At 30.3% G+C, this 12,713-nt stretch overlaps 1 protein-coding gene and 1 non-coding gene across 2 annotated transcripts in view; one reads left to right on the forward strand and one right to left on the reverse strand.

Moving 5' to 3' along the window:
- LOC109610481 (proteoglycan Cow) overlaps window positions 1–12,713 on the reverse strand; it is a 181,265-nt gene that overhangs the window by 16,992 nt on the left and 151,560 nt on the right. The window contains exons 8-9 of the mRNA XM_025413353.1: window positions 7,979–8,138; window positions 814–1,040 (exon numbers count right to left, since the gene is read on the reverse strand). Coding sequence (XP_025269138.1) covers window positions 814–1,040; window positions 7,979–8,138 — 387 coding nt within the window. The remainder of the gene's footprint in view (window positions 1–813; window positions 1,041–7,978; window positions 8,139–12,713) is intronic.
- On the forward strand, window positions 3,724–3,796 carry Trnas-gga. Its single transcript has one exon. It is a non-coding gene; the product is annotated as a tRNA-Ser (tRNA).

Consider the following 12,713-nt stretch of genomic DNA (forward strand, 5'->3'; position numbering starts at 1 on the left):
TCGATAAATAAATTGTTTTTTATTGTAAATAAAGTATAAATAAAGTCACTTTACTCAAAAATCAAGTTTTATTCAAAAATAAAGTTTAACTTTTTGACTGACCCAATAGAATATAATACCATTAATAATATCATTAGTAAATTAATATTAATATAATAGTATTAAATTAAATTAGTACAATAGCATTAATAATATCATTAGTAATAGTATTTAATGAATATATTAAACATATACGCTATTGCTTTTCGAAAAATAGAATAATAATATGTTTAACAAAAATAGTTTTACAAAAATAATGTTTAACAAAAAGAGTATGTGAATCATTCTCAACATGTAACTGGTTATTCATATTTTAACAATATATAAGAAATAATTGATTGATTGATTTTTTAATTTTAAAGTATAAATTTCACTCGAATAGAATATATTAATTTTAAATGTATGTTACATATTATGAAGGTATTTAATTTTGACGTTTTAAAAATTACAAGACATAGCATATAATTAGATTTTAATACAAGAAAAATTATTTTAGTTTTTAATAAAGAATATCGCTGTATTTAATACTACCACTTGTACTATTGAAATTTAAATTAAATGCGCAATAACATTCTACATCTATAATTCTTCGAATGAAAAGATTATATTATTTGTTTCTTATTATTTTCTATATATGTTGTTCTATATATGTTTTAGATATGTTGAAAATATGTAATTAATAATATAAAATAATATAATATAATATAATATAATATAAAATAATATAATATAAAATAACATTTTATCATTTTTAAGTGCTGATATCAAACATACCGCAATCCGGTCTTGTACCACGTGTTCTAGTACCAGCAAACTCAACTCCATGCGGATCGACGCACCAACAAAGACCAAGGCCACGATGACATTGAGTACTACGGTAATATCCTCGCGAATCGCAGGATGGTGCAGAATCTGGCGATGATCGTCTACGCACAGCAGCACATGGACGTTCGGCTTTATAGAAACATCCACACCACTCGGATCCACTTACGAAAATATCACTGAAAATATGCATCAAATATATGAGTATCTTATTTTATTACAATTACTTATAGAAATATCTTAATATGTTTAATTTGATAATATTTAAATTATTGCCGGATTAAACATAAATGGACAATAATATTAATAAGAAATTAACAATAGCAGCCATAATGAGACAATGTACGTAAAAATGCTATACATACATATACAAACACACGCGCGCGCGTGTGTGTGTATGTAAAAAGATACGCACGGATTTATTTAACAAGTCTCTTTCTGTTTGAATATGATGTATATAAAAAGTCATATAAAATCATTGAATTATTCAGAAATGTGCTGAAGAAAAATATATAGCCATACTTCTTTATATAAACAAATAAATGTTCACTTCAATAAATGTTCACTTCAAATTATACAGCGCAGATAATTTTCACTTAGATATATATTATAAAGGGTGTATTCCTAAATAATATACATTGTTCAAATGAGGCATTCCGTTCTGATTCCTGAAATATGCGATTTGGAATTTTCATAATTACTTTTATATTTTATTTATATGTTTATATTGTAACGATGCGATCTGAAAAGCGTCTTGTTCCGAGATTCCAGCCATCCACCAGTCGGAAGCTGCCGCCTGATGACCATCGATCGGGCAGAGGCAGGGATGCGGTTTATAAATTATAAAATTTCGAAAATTCCTTCGACCGAACATCACGAGGGCTGTCGAAAGGCCCCAACAATATGTCAATATGGATAAACAGCCCGCATCCGCCACCTCTTCGAATATCCTGTATCGTTCCATTTCGCCATTTGGAGTCGGTAAACCATTTGCGCTGGCGCGGGTAATTATCCCGCGTATAAGAAGGACCTTCGACAGTTTAAGGGATACATTCTTACACGGGCGTTGTATGAAAAAGGATTTGATTCTACTCCAGTTGGTACAGTGCGGAGAGAGTATTCCAACATTCTGATCCTCAGCATGCATGAGAACAGAAGATGAAGAGTAATTCTGTCTACACCGAATGTTCTTGATCTTATGGACATGTTTTCCTACATATCTTGACTGCCAAACGGACTGAAAGGCCATTTCAGTTCCGTCGAGCGTTCTCGGCCTTCAGTTAAAATCGCATCCAATCGTCACATCGACGGATAGAATCACGGGATAGAAAGAAAGCGTTCTCTTCCAATCCTCGCGTGTTCGAATCCCGACGTGAACCAAATCCCACCGCGCGTCCACACTGAAACACTTCAGCGCTAACGATCGTCGATAGATCGAACAACTCGAATGCAAGATGAAAACATGTGCACACTATAATGTAACATTAACGAGATCGTCAGCATAAATTATTACGCGACATTTGTAATCACATCGCACAGCTTCTATAAAACAATTACAATTCACGATTGTTAATTAAATGCCAAATTGATCGATATGCGAGCAATTACACGTGTGAATTTAAAAGGCTGAACCATTGATATCTGAATAGATAAACGGAACCTTTTTAGAGGGGTAATTGATAAATGCGGTAAGGGGGGAGGTACATGAACTTCGGTTAATTCCGTCAACATTCGACTATATTCGGCACAATTTGACATTACATAACGATTCCATTGACATCACCGATTCTCAATAAAATTTTCACAGAAATGAAGAGTGAAATTAAAGAGTGTTTATTTAGAGAAAATCCCTCTAACGCTGCTTAAATAATTTTATGTATATTTTAAATAGCAGTTGGAAGGCATTTTCTGTTGTTTCGCAAAACTAAATAAATGTATTAAAATGTGCAAAAAATTATATTTATATTATTATTACTTTATTATTTATACTTGTTTATTTTTTCAATTTTTATAATAAAGTTATATATAAAGTAATATATAAATAAAAATATAAAAATAATATATATATATATATATATATATATATATATATATATATACAGCGTGTCCCACCTAGAAGTGGCCACCCCCTTTTATCTTTTAAAAGAGATAGACCATAACAAATATATATGAAATTAAATGACTTGAACTGAACTTTATTGCGAGTATAGATTGTGAGTTGTGATTGATTACAAAATTTATCTGTATTGAAAAACGGAGAGATATGCATAATTTTTTTATAACAATGTAGATATTTTGATATAATAAAAGTTGTAGCGCTGTTTGAAATGAATATAACGATGTATGATTTAATGTAAATATTTTTGCCAGCCACTTGCGCTTCATATATTTTCCTAGTCTGCGAATATTGTTTTCCAGCAATTATTCATTAGACTGGAAAATGTGTGAATGCTCTCTCCACAGGATATGCGTCAATGCCATGAATGGATTCTGTCGCTCGTTCATCAAATGGACGTAAAGACACGTCCGACCTCCGCCCACATACATCCCTATCTTTTTCTGGAGGCTTGCCCCAGCTCTATCTTAGGGTCCATCCGCCACTGTTAGTTGGTACAGTGGGGATTTTAGTATATATTAAAGGGGAATGTGGTCACTCTACGGCGTTGTGCTTGTCGGTGCCGTTCATACGGAAGGTCAGTCGAAAGCCAGCATGTACGCGAATACCTCCATCGGCATTTATTTGGTCAGCGAGCGACCTTTCAGGGATCCTCCATGACAATCGGCATTACATCCATCGAGTGAGATACCAATATCGCTCTGAAGTCGCATATCACTGTATTAAAAAGCAGCATTAGGTGTGAGGTCTGGATAGCTCAGTGGTCTAGAGCAGTTGCCCGGAAAGCAAAAGACTCGGGTTCGATTTCCGATTCAGCCACTTACGTCTCACATTTTTCTAGCCTGTGAATATTGTTTTCTAGCAATTATTCGTTAGGCTGAAAAATGGTGTAAAGAAAAAACATAGTTATTTTTGAGAAAAAATATATAATTATTAATTGCAAATTATTATACATAGTTTTTCTCCGAAATGTGTTCTTTTCTTTACACCAATCGATTCCTCTCATTATTTTATGCATAAATGTATTAAGGTAAGATAATCGAAAGATGAATATTTTACAAGATACTTTACGGTTTATGTAAAATTAAAAAATTATTTCAAGCCTCATAACTTGAAAAGTATTCAATGAAAAAATACTTTATTCTAAAATATTATATTATGCTTTATAGTGTTTTGGAAAGCTCTTGAGGTAAGCTACAAGAATATGCAAAAGTATATAGGATGTCCCGTTTAAAAAGTTGGAGGTGACCTTCATGTGACGTTCAAGTGACTCTTCAAGGTGAAACTAATGGCACCATTAATGGCATCTCTGTCTCCCTTCAAGCCATACAATTTTTGTCTGAAATATTTTTGTCTGCCGCGCTCAGTTTTTGAGAGTTTTTTCAGTTGATGCGGGTGGTCTGCGACACCCTGTATATGAATTAGCACTAATATATTGAGGATTTTATATTGCACTAATATATTGCGGATTTTATATTGCAGATTATAAATAGTAAGCCTTAAAAAGCCTTTAACGCTTACTGCAATAACATCGATTGCATTCGCCAATTTTTAATTTAAAAAACTAATCAACTTCTTTTAAGATCATAAGTTGATTGAAATTTAAAATTATGTATGAATCTAAGTTATGATCAATATTTAATGTAATACAACAACATGTTATGAAAAAGTTTGTGCGATAGTCCTTACAGTATGATAATTAAATAAATATCTTTATAGTATTCTCTCAATCTCTTTCCAGAAAGTTTATTTTCAGTATCACTTAAAAATGGAAAAGAGTTTCATCCCGCTCTCTAGACTTTCCACAAAATGATAACTGTCCATTCTCTTTATTAAGATTAATATATAATATGTCAAAATATATTATGTCTAAACAGAAATGAGAAAAATTTCACAATATTTACCTTTTAATAAATACTACAAAATTCACAATCCACTTGATTGTTGTTAAATGCTACATACACACACACACAGACACACACATCTGTGTTTTATATGATCTGTATTATATAATATCTGTATTATATAATATACTAATAAATGTACTTGGCGTCGTGATGCTGTCGCGTCGCTTGATAATAACTTTTAATATGTCACTTCTCTTCCTTGATACATTATTACACACTACTTCTCTTCCTTATTCCACACTATACTTTTATTTATTTACTCTTATTTATTTATTGTTATTATTATTATTATTTTTATCATTTTTATCATTTTTATATATTTATTATTAATCTGTGTTTTTAAACAACAGTAACCTGACTTCTTAACGTATCACTTCTCTTTTTTGTTACACTATTCTGTGCTATACTCTAATAAATTCACGTAAGCATATAATTTGTCCCTTGTTAAAGTAATTTATATTAAATATTGCGATTAAATACTGAAGCGAATAATCATATGATACGTCGTTTCTAAGGTTTTACATTTCTGTGGTTCACCGTTTTTGAGGTATTAGATTTCACCTCGAAGGATTTTTTAAAAATTGTTATTATACGGTAAATTGGTCTTACATTGTTTTCGAGATATTAGATTTCACTTCGAAGGAGTGGTTTTTTAAAAATTATTATACGGTAAATTAGTCTTTCCACAAGTCTTACTTAATGGCACAGGTTTTATATTTTTGTGGTACACCGTTCCCGAGATATTAGATTACACCCCCAACGGATAGTTTTTAAAAATTGTCACTCTACATTAATTTAGTCTTTCTATGAATCTTATCGAACGGCATAGGTTTTATATTTTTGTAGTACACCATTTCTGAGATATCAGATTTCATCCCCAAGGGCTAGTTTTTAAAATTCGTCACTCTACATTAATTTAGTCTTTCTTTCTATAAGTCTTATCGAATCGCATAGGTTTTATATTTTGTGGTACACCGTTTTTGAGATATTAGATTTCACCTCCAGGGATGATTTTTAAAAATTGTTATACAATAAAATAGTCTTTGTAGAAACCTCAATTAACGACGTAAATTCCATATTTCTGTGACATCATTTCCGAGATATTATTTTTCATCCTCAAAGGATGGTTTTCGAAATTTACTTTTATAAAGGATGGTTTCTGAAAATTGTTACTATATGACAAATTACTTTTTTTTAATTTTATTTAACAGCAGAAGTTCTGTATTTTTACGGCTCCGTTTCTAAGTTATTAAATTCAATCTCAAAGAGGTGGTTTTTGAAAATTTTTACTATACTTAGATTAATCTTTCATACGCACGTACACACATACATAATATATCACGTATACACGCACATGCACACATATGATTTTGTTTCTTAAAGCATTGGCACATTGAAGCAATAATCGTATATGTACGGTGCCGCTTGAGACAAACTCGCTTTGCGTGTGTGCGTACGAGCATATGTACGTGAATCTAAATCTGAAAAAGAAGGAAAGAAACGAAAAATGTCACAATTCTGATATTCGATCATCATTTCTCAGGATTGACTGCACCGATTTTATTTAAACTGGTCGCAATCGAAAACTTATATTCACATTTTATAATAAAAGTGTCGTTAGATTTTTGATTGTGGCTTTAATTTATATTAAATATCTTATTAAATATCTTAACCGAAAGATTACTTCACGTGAAATTCCAGATAAGGTACTGGTAGCGCCGCATCGAGAACAGTGACTCTCAATACTCGGGTCCTGTATTTTATGTACTTGGCGTCACTACCGCTTGATTCCATTCCTCCATAAAACATACTTTTTCACATTCTTTCACACTTCTTGATCTACGAAATTGTATTGTCTCAGGCTTGTATTGTTTGTCTCTGATTCACATTTCTTATTTCCAATCTATTTCTTTTAATTAATTTAGTACAACAAATTCTTTAAATCTTAAAAATAAATAAACACGTATAATGTAGAAAAGAAGGAGAAGAATAAGAAATAGAAAGGAGAAAAAAAAGAGAGAGAAAGAGAGAAAAAGGGAGAAGGGAGTCATTAAATAAATATTTATATATACATATAAATACTTTATATATACATATATTATATGCATACATATTAATACAGTCTTTGCAGTTATCATTTGCAAATTGATATCTATATATCTAATTTATTTTATATATTTATTATTTTTATATTTAGCATCATTTTTTCAATTATATTAATACCTCCAAAAAAAATTTTCCCTCAAAGAATATATATAATTTTCCTATATATAATTGTTATAACTCTTATGATTTTTATTTTAGACATTTTTATATACAGGGTCTTCAAAAAGTCCTGGAACGCTAAAATATCTCGAAAACGATCAACTATAATGAAAAATATCAAATAAATAACAACTGTATGTTTTCTTTACACCAATTGATTACTCTCATTATTTTGTACATAAAAGTATAAAGGTAAGATAATTGAAAAATGAATATTTTACAAGATATTTTACGGTTTATGTAAAATTAAGAAACGATTTCAAGCCTCATAACTCGGAAAGTACTTAATGAAAACTAACTTAATTAGAGGTTTTGAAAAGCTCTCGAGATAAGCTATAAGAATATCTAATAAAAAATGGGGAGTTCCATTTAAAAAAATCAACTTGACCTTCATATGACCTTGAGTATTTCATCCAAGGTAAAATTCTTATCATCATTAGGTACATTTTATTTAGTCCTACAACTTTGTTTCCTACATATTTTTCATTATAGTTGATCGTTTTCGAGATATTTTAGCATTCCGGGACTTTTTGAAGACCCAGTATATAGGTATACTAAACTTTCCTAATTTTTAAAATCTCTAAAACTTATTTCACAAAATTGTTAAAGATATATCTACGTATTGTTATACATAAATTCATCCATTGAAATTAACTCATTCATTGTTCATCCAAGAAAAATTTTAAAAATATCACAATTAAATTTTGCGATTATACGTGTATGCACATGATAATAAAATTTACTTTCTTGTGTAAATAATATATCATTTAAATAAGATTAAATTATCATTAAATAAGATATCATTGTGTAAATAAGATATTATCTTTACCTGTCTGTATCGCAACTATCCAGAAATGGTTTCAAACATGGTTCATTCTGGTCATGTTCTAGACCATACAACTCGGAGAGTGAAAGACGACTATCGTTGTCACTGTCCAAATGTCCGAACATCCATCTAACCTCGCTCTGACAACCGATTGGGAAGTGACCTAAAATCGTTCAATGTATCTTTTTAAGATATTATTAATAATATCTATAATTATGTAAAAAATAAATAATATAAGAAATAATGAATATGCATGCACGCATCACAAGCAAGGAAATTTAGTGTGTGATTGGTTATTAATTTTTTGTTATATTCGGCAAACAAATTAATGATTTTTAATTAATTTATATTAATCAAATGTAAATATATTCAAACAGAAAAATATTAGCAACAAATTCAATCATAACTTTATAGCAAATTAAAATATGCTATGTTTTGATTAAGCTTAATTTGGCAATACACATACATTTTGGCAATACACAATGTTTTTTGTCAATATAATATATAAAAAAAAGAAAATAAAAATTGAGCATTATTTACTATTTATCTAATAGAATATAACAAATATTGAGCAAAGTCTGTTAGATACAGATAGCAGAAATTAAATATGGGTAAAATTTTAGAAAAAGACACCAAGGTCGAATCATCTTGACCTTGCCATATGTTGTCAAGGTCACTGTCCTGAGTAATATTTAAAAAATTTTAGCTGTCACTCGTTGTTTATTACTTTATTATCAAACGAATTTCCATGAATTATATGCAACATATGCGACTATATGAATTCCTAAGCAATGTTGATTTCTAAGAAGATCAAGATTATTTTAAGTTTCTAAGCAAAGCGAGGTCCACCCCACATTACCCTTGAATCAGCGCGAAACGAGGTCTATTATTGTATGGTTTCACATGTGTTTGCAACTTTCCATACGAAGCGAGGAACCATAGATTTCGCACTGACTCAGAGCTAGTGTGGGATAGATTTCGTTTCGCATGGAAAGTTGCAAACCCATGTGGAACCATACAATAATAGACCTCGTTTCGCGCTGACTTACAAGGAAAGTACACGAAGTGTTAATCGCGAATGGATATGTGTTATATATCATTTAAAAGGTCTTGTCAAGCTGAATTCATGTGTACAATATTTCACTTGAATGGCGCCTTTAGAGGGCGCTATACGCAATATAAATTACATAATTATTTTTCTATAAAAGCTGATTGGAGTTTTTGCTTCAAAAATGATATCAAATAAAAGGGCTCTAGTATAATCAATTGTATAAGTTTTATTTAGGATATTTTATTTAATAGAACATAAATTGCATTTTCTATTATATTTTAAAAGTACACAAAGCCCAAAAACCAAAAAGTTATTAGTAATAAGATACTTTATTTAATATAACATAAATTGCACTTTATATTTTATCTTAAAAACAAAAACAAAGTAAAGAAAAAAGAAAATCAAGAAACTAATAATATTAAAATTTTACAAAAATATATATTCCATTTTTCATTTTAGAAACAAAAATAAAAAGAGCTGCAAACTAATGCTAATGGTAACGTTCAAAAAAGCAATTGTAGCAAAGAGATTTACTACAAAAATCATATGAACACTTGATGCAAGTAGGATATCGATTACAAATCTGGCAAATGGGTTCTCCAAAAGAAAAGTTTATATCTTTCAATCCTTTGAACTCTATATACGGAACATCAAACCCGCCTTTAAATCATGCATACCTGAACATCGGTTGATAGATTGAAATTGGTTTAAAATCAAGCTGTGTATTTTTAATATATTTTCACGTCTGTGCAAAAGAGTTTGATTTCCTGTAAGAAAAGCGTGTTCCGTGAAACGTTTGATAAAATCTTTTCATTGATGAAAACAAAATATATCGAGTGATTGCATGAAACCTGTGGAACCTTCTGATAAAACTTTTAATAAAACAATAACATTATCATCTTGATAAAGTTTGTCCGACTTTTGAGCGCCCCATGAATCTACTACTAGAACAGCCTTTTTTCTGAATTTTGTTCAACAATGGGTTTAAAAACATTTTGAAAGAAGTCTCTTACAAGCTCCTTGTTTAATTTGCCAGATTTGGAACATCGAATTACGAGATTTTCGTAATTGGGAAGTTGTATGGTTGTAGGAAATTGACCATTAACTTCCTGGAGACAAATCAGCATTGGCATCAATTTTTCCTCCATAGAAAGAACCGGTTGGATAGTATAAGAATGAGTTCGAGTATTTAATTGAGGCACAACTGTTGTAATTTCTTCATTTTTTATTGATAGTGTGCGATTAGAAAGTGGTGTGTAGTTAAATCCTGATTGATCGGTATTGAGTATTTTACTTGTATCAAAATTTGAATAAATATTATCAACAAAATCGAGATGAAATTCGACGCCTTTATCCATAGTTTACTCGGCTTCACATTGTTTCTTGACAAAAGTAAATAAACCGATTTTTCTAGATGAAAAACCAAAACTTTCCTTAAATTTATTGACCCATTGCAATGACGCTTTGAAATCTGTCAATCCAATTATTTTAGCATGGTACAAAGCCCATCGTCGAATAGTTTGATCATGAACTGGAATTCCTTCCAAGCGGGCCTGCATGAACTATTCTAAACAATATTTTGTTATAGATAACCATTTTTCCCGATGTGTACACTGCTGTTCAACATATTCATATCTTTGCATCTACTTATGTAAATAGAACGTTTTATTTTGGAGAATCGAGCTTTAATTGTATTAAAAGACCATTTTAGATGCTCTTTACATGTTTTTACAACACACCGCGCATATTCAAGAGGTATAAAAGCTTCGTTGAAAGGTAAGTTTTCTTCTTCATAAATTGGCTCAACTTTGTCATTTTCAAAAATGGTATCAGTATATACTTCTAATTATTTCAAACTCAAATTGGTCTTCATTATCCATGCAATTGACCATGGACATGATTCTCTCCGCTAATTGAATCTCTTTACGAGATGGGTTGCCCTCAATAATGACATAATTTACAAGTTTCTGCTTGAGAAGTTCAAATATTTTTAATGCCCTAATAGCCATTTTGCAGAATATAAAAAACAAAGAAACAGCAATAACGCAAAAAAAGAAAAAATGCAAAAAATATACGAACAAATCTTGTATTAAAGCTTTAAAGCTTTGAAAATCTGCACTTGGAAAGTAAATAGAGCTTTTTTATTTCAAAAAACGTAATGTATGCTATGAAATTAGAAATTGGATTGACAGCTGATTTTCCAAAAGGAAAAAAACTTATGAGACTTGGTGTCACATTAATTCATAGCAGTAGGCAGTACTAGTACATAGCATTGGCAGGATTGCAAATTTTTTAAATTGTGATTTTTAATAATTAATTAAAAATTTTAATTACACCTTAAAAATTCCTATAATTAAATAATAACCTTTGTTTTTTTAATTATCAATTAAAATTATTGACAAGTTTAATTGATAATTAAAATTTTCAATTACAAATTAAATTTTTTTATAATTGAAACCGTCGTTTCAATTATCAATTACGGGCTAGTTTAATTGATAATTAAAACTTAATTATTAATTAAACGATTAATTAAAAAACGAAATTAATTAAATATTTGCAACCTTGAACATTGATATGTTTATTGTGGCCGCTACTTGATATTTTGGAGTAGGGAAGCCAGTCTAGCTCCATAACTTACATTGCGCATAGCGCCCTCTAAAGGCGCCATTCAAGCGAAATATTGCATGAATTTAGCTTGATAAGACCTTTCAAATGATATATAACACATATCCATTCGCGATTAACACTTCGTGCACTTCCCTTGTTAGAGGTGGTGTGGGCTGCACTTCGCTTTGCATGGAAAGTTAACCTTAACCTTCTTAGAAGTCAAATCAATATTGCTTAGAAATTCGTATAGTCGCATGTTGTACATACGCTTTTGTTAATAACTTTTTAATAAACAACGAGCGATGGCTAATATCTTTTGAATGTTATTCAGGATAATGACTTTGACAACATATATCAAGGTCAAGACGATTCGACCCTGGTGTCTTTTTCTAAAGTTTTATCGAAAAATCATCTTTTTTCTTTTATTTATCGATATATTTCAAAATATTCATTTTCTTGAAAATATAAATCAAATATAAATGTTTCGGATCATTTGTTTGGTCTATCTTCAGCTTAACTTCAATATTAATGTTAACAAATATCGAATAATAATACATAAAATTATAATATATTAATTTTTTTCGCATTTTGCAGTAATCTGGTCCGTTCCTTCGAACAGTTCTACTTATTATACTAATGTTTCTACTTATTATACTAATGTTAATTCATAATATGCTTTAACTTGATAAATTCCGATATATATCCATTGTTTTTACATCGGAGTAAAAGGCAGGAATGCGAAAAGTCATTAAACAGAAATCAAATTCAAAAGATAGAAGAATAACTCATCAGAATCTGTGTTTAGTCTGCACAAATTAATTGAAGACATACAAACCGCTGTTGTGAGGATCGTCTCAATTGCGCACATTCCCGTCGGGCACGACGACATTTCCCGATCGGCACAGATCTGATTAGACACAGTCCCGATTGGACACATGCTTTCTCCCTGTGCTTTTAATGCGAAACGAAGTCTATTATTGTACGGCTCCACACGAGTTTGCAACTTTACACGTGAAATGAAGTTCAATTCACACCGCTCTATGCTTTCAATGCGAAACGTAATCTATTATTATATAATTT

The sequence above is a fragment of the Camponotus floridanus genome, unplaced genomic scaffold (genome assembly GCF_003227725.1).
Source record: "Camponotus floridanus strain SB8 unplaced genomic scaffold, Cflo_v7.5 scaffold65, whole genome shotgun sequence".
NCBI classification, from domain to species: domain Eukaryota; kingdom Metazoa; phylum Arthropoda; class Insecta; order Hymenoptera; family Formicidae; genus Camponotus; species Camponotus floridanus.